This window comes from Barbus barbus (genome assembly GCF_936440315.1).
Source record: "Barbus barbus genome assembly, chromosome: 39".
Classification (NCBI taxonomy): Eukaryota; Metazoa; Chordata; class Actinopteri; order Cypriniformes; family Cyprinidae; genus Barbus; species Barbus barbus.
Genome location: NC_136717.1, coordinates 8,397,977 through 8,410,964, shown reverse-complemented (window position 1 = coordinate 8,410,964; position 12,988 = coordinate 8,397,977). Strand labels below are relative to the sequence as shown.

General features: G+C 37.5%; 1 protein-coding gene across 3 annotated transcripts in view; it reads left to right on the top strand.

Annotated features, from left to right (window-relative positions):
- The window catches only part of tbc1d22a (TBC1 domain family, member 22a), a 150,174-nt gene that overhangs the window by 122,104 nt on the left and 15,082 nt on the right, over positions 1-12,988 (top strand). For all 3 annotated transcript variants that reach the window (XM_079398835.1, XM_079398836.1, XM_079398834.1), the window contains one exon: positions 2,906-3,001. In XM_079398835.1, the coding sequence (XP_079254961.1) occupies positions 2,906-3,001 (96 nt within the window). The remainder of the gene's footprint in view (positions 1-2,905; positions 3,002-12,988) is intronic.

The window sequence follows — 12,988 nt, the reverse complement described above, 5'->3', positions numbered from 1 at the left end:
AAAACACTAATAACACATACGCCTTCTCAAAACCCATAGCAGCTTTTATTTATATGATAGTGATTAAATTTAGACATAGAATAGAACCTTCTGCTTAAGCACAAATTGCATTGTGTATCATAGAGGAATAGTTCACCCAAAAATATTATATAATCACTGTCATATATTTTCCTCTGTGAAACACAAAGGAGAAATGTATCCAAGATGCTCTTTTCCATATAGTGAACATATAGGGACTGTCAAACTCCAAAAAGGTCTATAATATAGCTTTGCGTGAGGAACAGGCAGAAAATTTGTTTATAATCTTCCACTCCATTGCAGCTCTCACATCTCATTTGAACATGCACATAATTCATATTTGGCACATCAAAACACACAGTTCCAGATGTGACACCAGTGACACTAAACAGTTGTGATGTTTTGTAAACGAAAGCATCCAAATTTGAATTTGTAAAAGGGCTAATTATATTTGAGCAGTGTTGTAATTGTTAGCTAAAACTAATTGAAACTAGCTGAAAATAAGCTAAAATAAAAATAAACATTTTAGTTAAATGTTAAATGCTGGCAGCATATCTAATTTTCAAGTTGTTTACTAATGTGTATATTTGATTTTATTTTGTTTTAGCATATTTTCAGTTAGTTTCAATTAGAAAAGAGCAGCTTGGACTTTGGACTATCAATTTTCATGATTCATGAAAAAAAATGAAAGTCATTTAGGTTTAAAGAACATGAGAATTAGTAAATATTGACAGAATAAAATTTTTTGGGTGAATTAATGCATTAAATTGCTTAAAAGAAAATCAGAAAATGCAAAAATGGCATCTTATCACTAGTCCACATGTCTCTTTATTTATGTAAACAACAAGTCTTTTAACAAAATAAAATTAGTGGTGCATGTCATTAACAGCGATTCCGACAACACTTCCTGTTATAAATACGTGGAAGAAAGCCAGAGCTCTGCATTATAGAGTTCATTCCTGCACAACTGAACATATGCAGATGCCCTTGCAGCCCGGCCTTGTCTATTGAGTGTCTAATTAAGTGCATTTCACGCTTGTGTGGTCACTTTGACGAGGAGGTGACTGAGAATGACTGCAGGGTAATTGGACTGGATGTAACATGCGCAGTCTCGAAACCACTTCCTGCCACCTTTGCCGTATACCGTGCTGTTTGTGTGTGAGTGCTCTAACACGCGGTACAGTTGGGAAGATTTCCATTGCCCGCATTTACCCTTGAAGAGGTGACCTGTCCTTCCTGTTTATTGCTGGAAGAAACACATCCATTGATTTTCATTAGGACCCTCCTGTCCGTGTCTGGCATTACAGATAATCTTCCCTCCTCTGCGTGTGGAGCTCATTGCACCTCCAGCTGGAGTGGTCACGCCACGTGGGCTCCTCAGGTGGCATCTCACGTATCCAGACATTTGGCTAGCAGCATGAACCTCCCATGTAAAGGAAGACGCTGTCTTGCTGATAGATCAAGTGCTGATAGATAGGTCTGAAATAGGACACAAATTACTTTTGTTCCAAGTAGTTGACCGTGTCCTACCTACACTGTAATACAAAACTTGGTTTTGGCTTATGGGGCACCACGGTGAAATCTCATTGGTCCAATATGCATATGTTCATATTGGTTATGATTGTGTTTGCTGACTTAATTAATGCTCCTGCTTTGACTTTAGCTCTTTTCTATGACAATATGTTCTTATTCAGAGGAAGAATGGATTGGTTCAACAGGGTTATCACAGTACAAGGTGTTTGAGAAGGATTACGTACACCACTTTGTGTCCCATTCAGCAGACACAAGGCCTTGTTAAAGAGTTACTATTATTATACCCGCTAGGCCTTCACGTAAAGGCTCATCTTGTTTCAGCCTGCCCTTTAATTTCATTGTTTTATTTCGGCACCGTCAGAAAATGTGTCAAGAAGCCTAAATGAGGAGATGGCATAAGTGGTGAGAAAAATAAAAATGAGAAACGTGAAAGGTCAAACTAAATAGAGGATTTTTTCTCAATTTCTTAATAATAGAAATCCTCATATAAACTCAGATACACTGGTTTCCCTCTGTTTTCCTAAAGAGTTCTTATTGCACAATTATGTAACACTTGATCTGTTTCATCTGACATCTGCTTTTAATCTTAGTCAAGGTTTCTTGCACCAAAGAATGTCAATTCATTTAGTTTTTCTAGACCATTTTCTGTTTTTGCTACTGTGGATTTAAGACTTCTTTATGTAAATTTATTCTGTCCTACCAAAGCTAACACAGTTAATTAATGCTTTTAAAAATATAACAAATTAGTTTATTTATATAATATTTAAATATGTATGGGCCACACTCTGTTTTAAGGTCCAATTCTCACTAATAACAAATCATTAACTGTGACTTTCACCTCAATAAACTCCTAATTTGCTGATTATTAATAATGTAGTTGTTAGGTTTAAGTATTGAGTGGGATTAGGGATGTAGAATATGGTCATGCAGAATATGTGCTTTATAAGTACTAATAAATGCATGATAATTAGTAACTAGGTAAAAGTGTAAAATGATCCCTATAATAAAGTGTTACCGATTTATGTAAATGCATAGAATTTATATGTGTATAAATTGTGAACTGGCCATCGCTGTACAGTTCAACAGAAAGGAAAAATACACTGAAAAAGCATGTAACAATTAATTAAACAGCAAATATACTAATTGAGTATATTTGATGTGACTTAACTTGACATACAAAACATTAATGAATTTATTTCAAATGTATTATTTTTTTTTTTTTTTATTGAACCGAGCTGGTAGAGAAATGTGGGTGGTCATATGTTAATGAGCTCATAATTGTGAGGCCATAATGCAAATCGATATGACTCCTTTAATCGTGACTTCATTGTTACTCTCATCTTTATGTTCACAGGCAGAGCCTGAAGGATTCTCTCATTTCCATTTGTACGTGTGCGCTGCCTTCCTGGTGCGATGGAGGAAAGAGATACTAGACGAAAAAGATTTCCAGGTAAGATTTTTTTTTTTGTGTCGTGTTGTGCGGTCCCTGAGCCGCAGTGTGTGTCGTCCTTGCGTGAGACCCCTCCTCCCTCATTAACTTGCAGGGTCGAGGGGTCAGTGCGCCTGCATTAGTGTGATGACAACAGCATCTGCTGTAAGGTGACATTGTGCCGTCCCTTCGAGACTCTTCTATTTCCTGTCCCCTCTCACACTCACTTGTTCCATGCGATTGAGAGGTAAAGGGTTTAGGCATGGAGGCTTGAAGAGGGCGGATGTGTCACCAGAAGTACAATATGAGTTTGCTTATATAACCAAAAGTCCCATATTTTTCATCATCCTGTCAATCACTCAACCATCCCAGATCAATGGCTATACATTATTTATTTGTATTATTTATTTATTTATTTTAGAAAGTCATGATAATGTTTATAATGTAAAATCTTCATGCCTTCTATTTGAATTTAGCAGATTGGAGCTGGGTGATAATATAGTTACTTTTTGCAGTGATACAAGCAATCAAGCAGTTGAGATTTGCTATATAGCATTTACTACTTATACAAAATGCATTAAATGGATAGTTCACTCAAAAATAAAAATTCTGTCATTAATTACTCACCCTCATGTCGTTCCAAAACTGTAAGACCTTCGTTCATCTGAATGAAGGGCTTATGGGTTTGGAACGACATGAGGGTGAGTAATTAATGACAGAATTTTTTTATTTTTGTGTGAATTATGCCTTTAATGTATTTGTCTTATTTTATAGTTTAACCAGGAATATCATAAATTAAAAAAATATATATGTCTTCGTAATAAACATGTAATAACTGTCTCTGAAAGTCTTTTTCAGGTTAGTGTTACTCACCCAAAAATGTTCATTCTGTCATCATTTACTCGCACTTATGTCATTCTAAATGCATATATTCTTTGATTTTTTTTTTTTTTTTTTTTTTTTCCTGTGGAACGCAAATGGGGCATTTTTGAAGATTCAAAAACACTATGATTGAATCATTGAGTCATTGACCACTCACGGATCAGTGAATTAATCATTCTTTTGAGCCATTTCTTTTAAATGAACTGGTTGATTTAAATATACAAACTTTCATTCAGGAATGGAGCTCCCACCTTCCACCATTCATTCGGTTTCTTATCAGTTTCTTAATAATCAAGTCGCTTCCTACTTTTGACTTGTCTTGTCAAATATAATTACATAATTTTACAGGTTTGAAAAGCATTCAAAATGCAGAAATCTGACTGAATCTTTTTTTTCTTTCTAAATCTTTGCCTTCTCTTTAAACTTGCATCTCAGTGGAGTGAATAGACTGCTCAGTGTGTGTGTGTGTGTGTGTATGTGTTGTTGAATATGCAGCGAGTCAGTGGTGTGTATCAGCAGTGTGTTGTGGGGCGGTTGATTTATTGTGTTTACAGTGCCCAGTGATTCAGAATTATCCCCTGCACCAGCTCTGCAGCACACGGCTGCTGTTTGGCATTCAGACAGCAGCCCTGGGCCTCCGTCTTTACCCGCCTGTGCCATGTGTCAGCAGAGAGATTATTTCTCCTATTCTGTCTCCTTATCCTTTTGTTTCACTGTATATTCCTTCCCTTTTTTGCTGGTTTGTTTTCACACGACTGTAGATAAGCGATATCCTATTGTGCCCTGCAATACTGTCCTGACATAGACCAGTTAGAGGTATAGTGCTGTTATGGGAGATCTTTGGCGAAGAAGTTGACTTTGCTTCACCCTAACCTATGATTTCACCTCCTCCAGTGCAATCTGTTCAGGTCAAGCTGGCCTAGACAAACAGTTCCCATACAATTCCTTGCTGCTTCTTGCATTGTTTGAAGGGAAGAAGCAGGGAAGGCTGCTCTTGAAATAATTGGATAGCTGTTTTCCGGAACATAGTGAGTTGCTGTTCTGTCTACATAGGCAGATGCCTTCTAAGGAAATTAAGAATCTGATTTGGAAGGCTCTATATAGGGAGCAGCTCCCTATGTGCTCTTCATGTTAGGCATACAAATGAATCAACTCATTTGTTTTCATGATGTTAGCATGTTACTAAGCTATTGACACTACAGTCAATTATACACACAGAATTTTGTGAAAATGGCCATCTCGGGGAATATCTTAGCAAAAACGCTTTACCTAAAAGCTGTTGCTGTGCATTCTGGGATTGCCTTCTCTGCAATGGATGTTGCAGTGCCTCTAAATGTTGTTTAGGTAGACAGCTCATTAGGTTATTGAAATTTATGCAATACACAATGTTGGGGTTCACATAGTATCTGAATCTTTCTTTGTATAATGGATGGTGTGCAAAGTAAAGGATTTTGTTTTAAAAGTGAAGATAAAATGGCACATCACTATATTGAAAGTTGAGGTGTGCAATTTTATTTATAACAATACATTGACAAACAGTATAAGAAAATGAATCGGGGTTTCCAAACATGTTTCCTGAACACTCTCCCTGTCTTCCATTAGTTGGATAAACAGATGTTGGTTAATGTTGGTTAAGCCAGTGTTTCAGTTAGGCTGGTTCAAATGTTAAAATAAACACACAAATATTTGAATAGTACCAGAGTTAATATAAAATATCTTTAACACACCTAAAATAAGTATTCACGTACATATTGTCATAGAATCAAGACAATGGAAAACGCTCTAAAAGCAAGTGCACTTCCATATAGGATAAGTTTGAAAATGTCTATAAATTTGATTAATTTGATAATTTTTGATTCAGTGGGAGAGATTGAGGGAAAGACCTGGCGTGAAGTATTAAATAAGTCTCCATTCAGTGAGTTACGAGAGGGAGTTATGGTTCGATCCCAGCATCAAACTGTGAAAATTAGTCTTGTCTTTTGGGGCACCGGTCTTTCATAGCAGTTGGAACTTGGATATCAGGAGTTCGCAGTATGTGTCTTAAAGATGGCATCTGGCTTCTCCTCTGTCTTTCTCTCACTCCATTTAGCCCTTCATATATCTTTCTAAATATAAAAAGACATTTTATTCTGGAATTTGTTCTCATTAGGACAGGTTTCCAAGAAATACTTAAAGCCCCATGTTTTCTCAGAAGTTGTACACATGCAGTTTTTCAGGGGAATGCAAACTGAAGAGTGATGGATTGATTGATAATTTCTTTTGTGATTTTTCAAGTATATTTTGCACACAGCAAGACTGTATGGAATGGGATTTCGAGAGATTGAGTGTTGGTTGCTAACGAAGCCTTTCTTAATGAGCATAACAGTTAATGGCTCTTGAAAATGAAATCAGAAATGGTATAAATCCTTAATTAAACAATAATAATAATAAACAATCCATAATAAATTGTTGCTGTCGGTAAATAATGCTTATTTAAAGGAATTGTTCACCCATGAATGAAAATTCAGTCACAAAAGCAGATGCTTACTGTGAGTTATAGTCTGCCAAGGATGTCCGAGCTTCAAAACCCACAGTAAACACTAGTCCGATATAAAATGTTCAATGTCTCTTGAAATCATACAATTGTTTATCATTATTTGCAAAAAACATCTTCCTCTTCGGTTTAGTGATATGTTATCTGCACTCCCATGCAGTCAAATGTCAAAACACTATGCATCAGGTTAAACGTCAATAAAATCAAACCACTGTTTCTGTCTCAAGACCAATTGTTATTGACTTCAGACATGGTGAGGCGCATCCTGATGGGCCAGTGTACTCAAATGCAAGTAAGATCAGATCATTTTAGGAGCTCACTTTCATTGTATGAAGAGGAATGGCCTAGATATTCTTCTTTTGTATTCCATAGAAGTCAGTCAGTTAGTCTTACAAGTTAGAAATTGGATGAGACAGAGAAAATAATGACCAGAATTTGACATTTTTGCACGAACTATCCCTTTTAAACATAACAATCTAAACGATGTAGATATCCATGCGGGCTTATTAACATGTCAGAGGAGTAGGTGTGTCTTGTATTTCACTGTGACTTTTGTCTGACCCCCTGGTATTTCAGGGCATTCGTAATGGCTTCTATTCTTGGCAGGAGGGCAATTAATGAGTATTGAAGCAGGGGGGAAATCTTTACTGGGACAGATTAAAGGTTAAAAGGACTATACCACAGCGCCCTCATGGAAACCTGCTGTATGAACCGGTCTGACCCGCTTTTACCCTTCCTCTACTCCTCATAATGTGCATAATGATATATTGTCATCTTATCTGTAGGTAAGGTTGCGAAACAGAAACCGTTTGAGAAATGAGACAATGAAAAATGGTACCGTTTTTGAAAAGATATTGGAGCTGAATGATTTTTGTGGTATTTGGTTCATGCAACATCTGCTTTTTTTTGGCAAAGCGGGCATGAAAAAGCATCTGAGCTATTGTGAGGTTGTCATCTTAATTACTTCTTTCAACTATGTTTTCTGCAGTTTAAAAAAATTGGTGCAAATGGCTTATTTTGTGGAATATAATTTCTACTTCATAGAAATCACACACATGAAATGCCTTACAGAACTAAATAAAAAAATATATAGCTTCATAAGCTGATTTAAAGCTGGAATGATGCCCTGACAATCAAATTGAATACAGTGATGTGTTTTAATTTGTTGCTTACAAAAATGCAATATACACAATGGAGAAAGCTCATTTTTGCCCCATGATGGTGGTACAGCATTTACCAGCATTCTCTAAACCAGATGTATTCAATTGAAGTTCCAAAAGCCAGTTGCTTTTGAGAATTCGTTTTAATCAAAATGCTGTAATCATGAGCAGAAAACCAAGTTACCTACTAATTTCAATGTTTATATTGTCTTTCCTTGCCAAATGATTTTCCCAATTTTAATAATTATGTTTATTTTAAAATGCTCTTAGCATACTGATTAATAATGCTAAATGTAGATGAAAAAAAATGATTTGTCAGAAACCTGGTTTGAATGGTCAGTCGTATATATAATCGGTAAAAATAACTATAATTGCAGCATTGTTTTCTGCAGCGTTTTAGCAAAAGTATCTGATCTATTTTTACTAAGTTTCTCCTTCTGTTTTTAAAATAACTGCATCATCTGCAGCTCTTAATGGCACTTTAGCCTCTTTATAGAGAAGCAACGCACACAGGAGAAGGGCTTGAATGGAAAGAAAAAGTATTAGAGGATATCGGCGAAAGATCATTACAATAAACGGCCCTTGTGGTGTGAACCGCTCCTTTGTTTCGAAGCGCTGCTCACTTTATTTAGAAATGGTGCTTCCATTGCCATTATGCCTTGGTCCAGTTGGAACCAAGCTGAGGTCCGGACCCGAACTGTGGCCCTCCATTTGAATACGACTGCTCTAAACGGACTCATGTTAACTAGCTAAACCCTTCACCCCCTGGTTTGTACTCAGTTTATTATGTCCTTCATAAGTATCAGTGTCTAATGCATCAGTTCTACACTTGAGAATTAAAAGCTCCAGTTATAAGACTCTGTGCTCAACTAGACAGTTTGTTTGAAGCAAAACAAAGATAAGAAAAAAAAACAATGAAAGAAAATAAATTGGTTACTGGTGTGTTTTGATGAAAAGCTCTAATGCTTGGGTAAGTGAGCGTGGAGGCTGCCGCTATCTGTGCTCTAAGCTCCTCGTATTCACTGCATTGTACTGCCGATACTAATGACTTCTGTTTGTTAGATTTTAATACTTAAAACCACATCGAGGCAGGTAAAGATCTGAATGAAAGAGGCGCAAGGCCATATGCAGTTGAACATTAGCTATGAGCTGCCCGCATCTTCCCTGCGGAGTTGCGCGGCAGGTTACAGACAGCCAAATGTCAACCCCTGATGCCATTTAGTGAGGGCAATATGCAGCAAATGAGCTCTCATTAGGGGTTTGTTTATCATGTAATGAGAAAGCCTTTGGTGCAGTTAACAGCCCGAGAACCTCTTCCCTCTTTTGTCTGTGATTACCAATTTACTCTCTTTATCGATGCGATTTCGTTTCGCTTTTTGGAGCCCCGTTGTCTCAAATGCCTGGTTGAATGCAAAAACACATACTCGTTTTATTCATAAATAACCTAAATAACTCTTTCCGCAGTCCCTTATCAAAGGACAATGACTGTATCGCAAATGGCATCTTTGTTTTTCTCCTCACACTATGTTCCAAAAGCATAATTATACTTCCCCCTAAAATACAAATCCAAAACAAGAGAAATTTGTGTATGTGTATATCTCAATACAACTTTTCCAAACCCTAGTGACATTTACTTTCTCAGCTTGCATACTGGGATTGCAGCCTTCTTCTACAATATGTGCAGTTAAACCTTTAGCCAAAGATATCTTAGTAATGTTGCTGTCTGCCATTTTGAATAGACTTTGTATTGAGGATGATGCCTTAAAATGCTGTTTACAATGTTTCAAGCTCTCACAATGTTTCAAAACACAGCTTGACTCTTCTTCCTGTGGTAGTATCGCTTTGTTTGTCGACATCAGTTATCTTAACCTATTCTCCCATGCTACCTGTTTTCAGGACATAGACCGTCATAACCTTCATTGCAGTTGTCTCTAAATAAACACAGACATCTTGAACTCACTCTATTGTTATTAAGTCTCACTTGTGTCTCAAAGCTTGAACATGGCAGTTCATAGTCCTCTCCAACTGCTGAGACGCAGTCGGGTGTGAGCTCTGATAACGCGTTTATGCCTGGATGGAAGGAGGAATCAGAGAAATAAATCTTCCACTTTGGAGTTTTAATGGGTTGATTTAAATGGAGTTTACGGCAGAACGGGGGCTAGTTGAATCACAAAGCAGTGCTTTAATATGTGTGTGCGCTCGCCAGCCAGCTATCTTTGGAAGAGTTTTGACTGCACAAGTACCCGCTGAAGCCTTAGTGCAAGACCCCAGGGCAGGCCACTGCTATCTCTACAACACATGAAGCGGAAAACATGGAGTTATGTGCAATTATTATGTCCACCATACGCAAATGTGAGGCTTAATTAAAAAGGGGCTATATTACGCTGTCCATGAAATGAGCTTGTTCCTTCTATATGATGAACACCTTCATACTGGCTTCATTAGTTGTGCATATTAATAGCTTATGATGCACACTAGCTGGACATGAACACAGACAATATCTATATGATCCTTTCGTTATTTCTGTGCTTTACTCACACTTCATTTAAAATTGCAACAAGCTCTTTGGTCAGTCTGTTCTTTGTAATTGCCACCCTGTAGATTTTAGTTGTCTTTCCCCCTTCCACCCCAACTTACTCTTTTTTTAAATAGGGATGCACCGAATGCTCGGCAACCGAAATTGTTCGACCAAAAAGCGAAAAGACCAAATAATATGTACCGAACAATGACTTGACATGATCAAATAGAGGCGAGCACTAATGCAGCAAACGTGTCTGCAGTGTGGAAGTTTTTAAAACTGTCAGAGAAAGATGCAGAAATCATTACAAGCACGAAACACAGACAGCGAGAGACTGTTTAGCACTGCATCTCATGTCTCTGATGAGAATAGAAAGAGGTGGTTGATACTGGTTACTGTATGATGATAGAAATCACGAAATGGCCTCAAACGATTTGTAAATAAACTGCAGAATGTTATGTTTTCAAATACACGTATGGATTGTATTCAAACATAGTTGCACAAGCTCGCAGTGCCAGGGTTCAAAGTCCAAAGCGCGAGGAAAATCTGCGCTGAAACACTGTTACTCATCAGTTGCATTTTTATACAATTACAAACTGCTGGTTTCCTGTATCAATTAGCTCAAACATGCCACTTTCATGCTTATCCTGTGAAAATCTTATTAAAGTAAAAATCGTAGATATTTAATTTTGAATAAAAATGTAGCATCCCATTTGTTGACAACTATATCATTTTCAGTGCTATCTTTACAGTTAGCTTGTTGATGATTCTGGATTTTCAGTCAAATACATGCTGTTTTGCTGTGTATAAACCATACAAAATGCTTGAAATAGTTATTGCACTACTATGTGCATGACTTTAACATTAAAACAAAGTGATCTTGCTTTTATGGGAAAAAAAGCATGCCTGTCTCAGCACGTAAAAAAAAAAACTAGTAAGGGGAGCATAGCATTAGCACTAGTAAGTCTTGTTAGGTTTTTTTTTTTTTGTCAGATTTTGGTTTAATCAACTAGCTAGTCAAATGTGTTCATTAAACTTTAATCATTACTGCTTGCTATGGCGATATGACAAATGTCGGCGATGATATAAAGTGTAAATCGACTGAACTTTTTCTATATCATTTCTATATCGTTTTGGTATGCAAATATATTTGTGGAGCTTTTAGTGGGGAGGAGCTTTTGTCACAGCTGCCTTGACAAGCGTGATTGTCCTTTCGCTAACATACAGATATCACAGAATTATTACAGAGGTAGCTGAGGATAACAAAAAACTACATTACCTGTTCATCAATAAGATGAGACCAGACCCATTGTAAATCTAAATGTAATCGAATTTAATTGAAAAGTGTGATATCAAAGTAGTTATAAAGATTTTTGCTGTCATAATGATAACAATAGTGCATACAAAAATAGTACATTAAAGGTGGGGTAAATGATTTCTGCAAGCCGATGTTGATATTTGAAATCACCAAAACAAGCATGCCCCTACCCTTATAAGGGTCTCGCCCGTATTTTTATAGCTTGACCCCACACATATGTTGCCTACGCAACCCATGCAACGTTTAGTTCTGTGAAACAAAGCAAAACCAATGTTACGCGGTGTCTACACCGGGTGCGAGTGAAGCAACGAAATAATGTAGAAGTCATTATCATCAGTAGCTGGGTTTCCATCACCCTGTTTTATTGCACATTTTGAAGTATTGCATGAGAAATGAGTGATGGAAATGCCAAATTTAGAATAAAAATCCCTTAATTTGCAAAAACGTTTTTACGCTTGCTTGAGGTGGTTTTTGACTTGTGCGAAAAAGGATTAATGCGAATAATGGGAGATGGAAATGCATTTTGCGAATAAATTCCTCCAAGCGCATCAAAAAAGTCATGTGACTTTGCGCTGAGAGACGGGATAACTTCACTAGCAGCGGACTGATCTTGTTCCACAGCATCTGAAATGTTTTTATGGTCATTCTGAAATGCCTGAGCAAAGTCTGTTATCAAAGTATTTCTGTATCATTGTCTTACAGACTTGTGTTCCCAAACAGCAGCATTCGCCTCCAAAAGCAATGACAGCTTTTAGCCTATTGTGTTTTGTCTGCCCACTCTGAGGCACAATTAATATTTCATAAATGAAAATTATTATATTCAGTAGCTTATCCTAGTTTTCTATAGACTATTTAGTGCCAGGAAGTGACGATTTTGTTCTCTTTGACTCGTTGGATGGAAACTGCTGGATGGATTGGATGGAATTTGCTCATTCGCAAATGCTTTATGCGATATTCCAATTTTGCGCACAAGCTAAATTCCAACTTTGGTTGGAAACCCAGCTACTGATGCCGTCTACACTAGATGCTGCAAATCTCCGACAGAAAACTGCTGCCACGTTCTGTTTGTGACGTGCTGACAAAAATTTTAAATGATTTTCAATGGACGCTTTGTCGCCTCCGGTGTAGGTAGACTTGAGCTGTTGCGGCGCATCAGGTGTAGACACCGTGTTACTCACCTATCGAGAAGAAACAAAGCAACCTCGGTGTCCGATCGCAGGCATTCCGCTCCTTGAGTTCTCTCCGGTGCTGGAAAGCTGATCCGATATTTACACGGGTCCCACTTCTTGCCTTATCGTTCTGCAGATGTTTTCCTCTTTTGTTTTTTATCTGCCATCTCTATCTTTCTGTCACTCGGCTTGGCTGTTCACTGAACACTCTCTCCTCCACATCATGAGTAGACACGCCCCTTACTGCTGATTGTCTACAAGTTTGTTTTGGTATTCGGCCCCGACTCAGTTTTCTAAAGCGTTTTTGAAAAATTACATACCCCACCTTTAACTGTTCCATGCTCCGGTGTGGTTAGCGATCACACTACATGTGTACCGCACACGAGCCACATGTTCAAGCAGGCTAGGGCATTAGAACAAACAGCGAC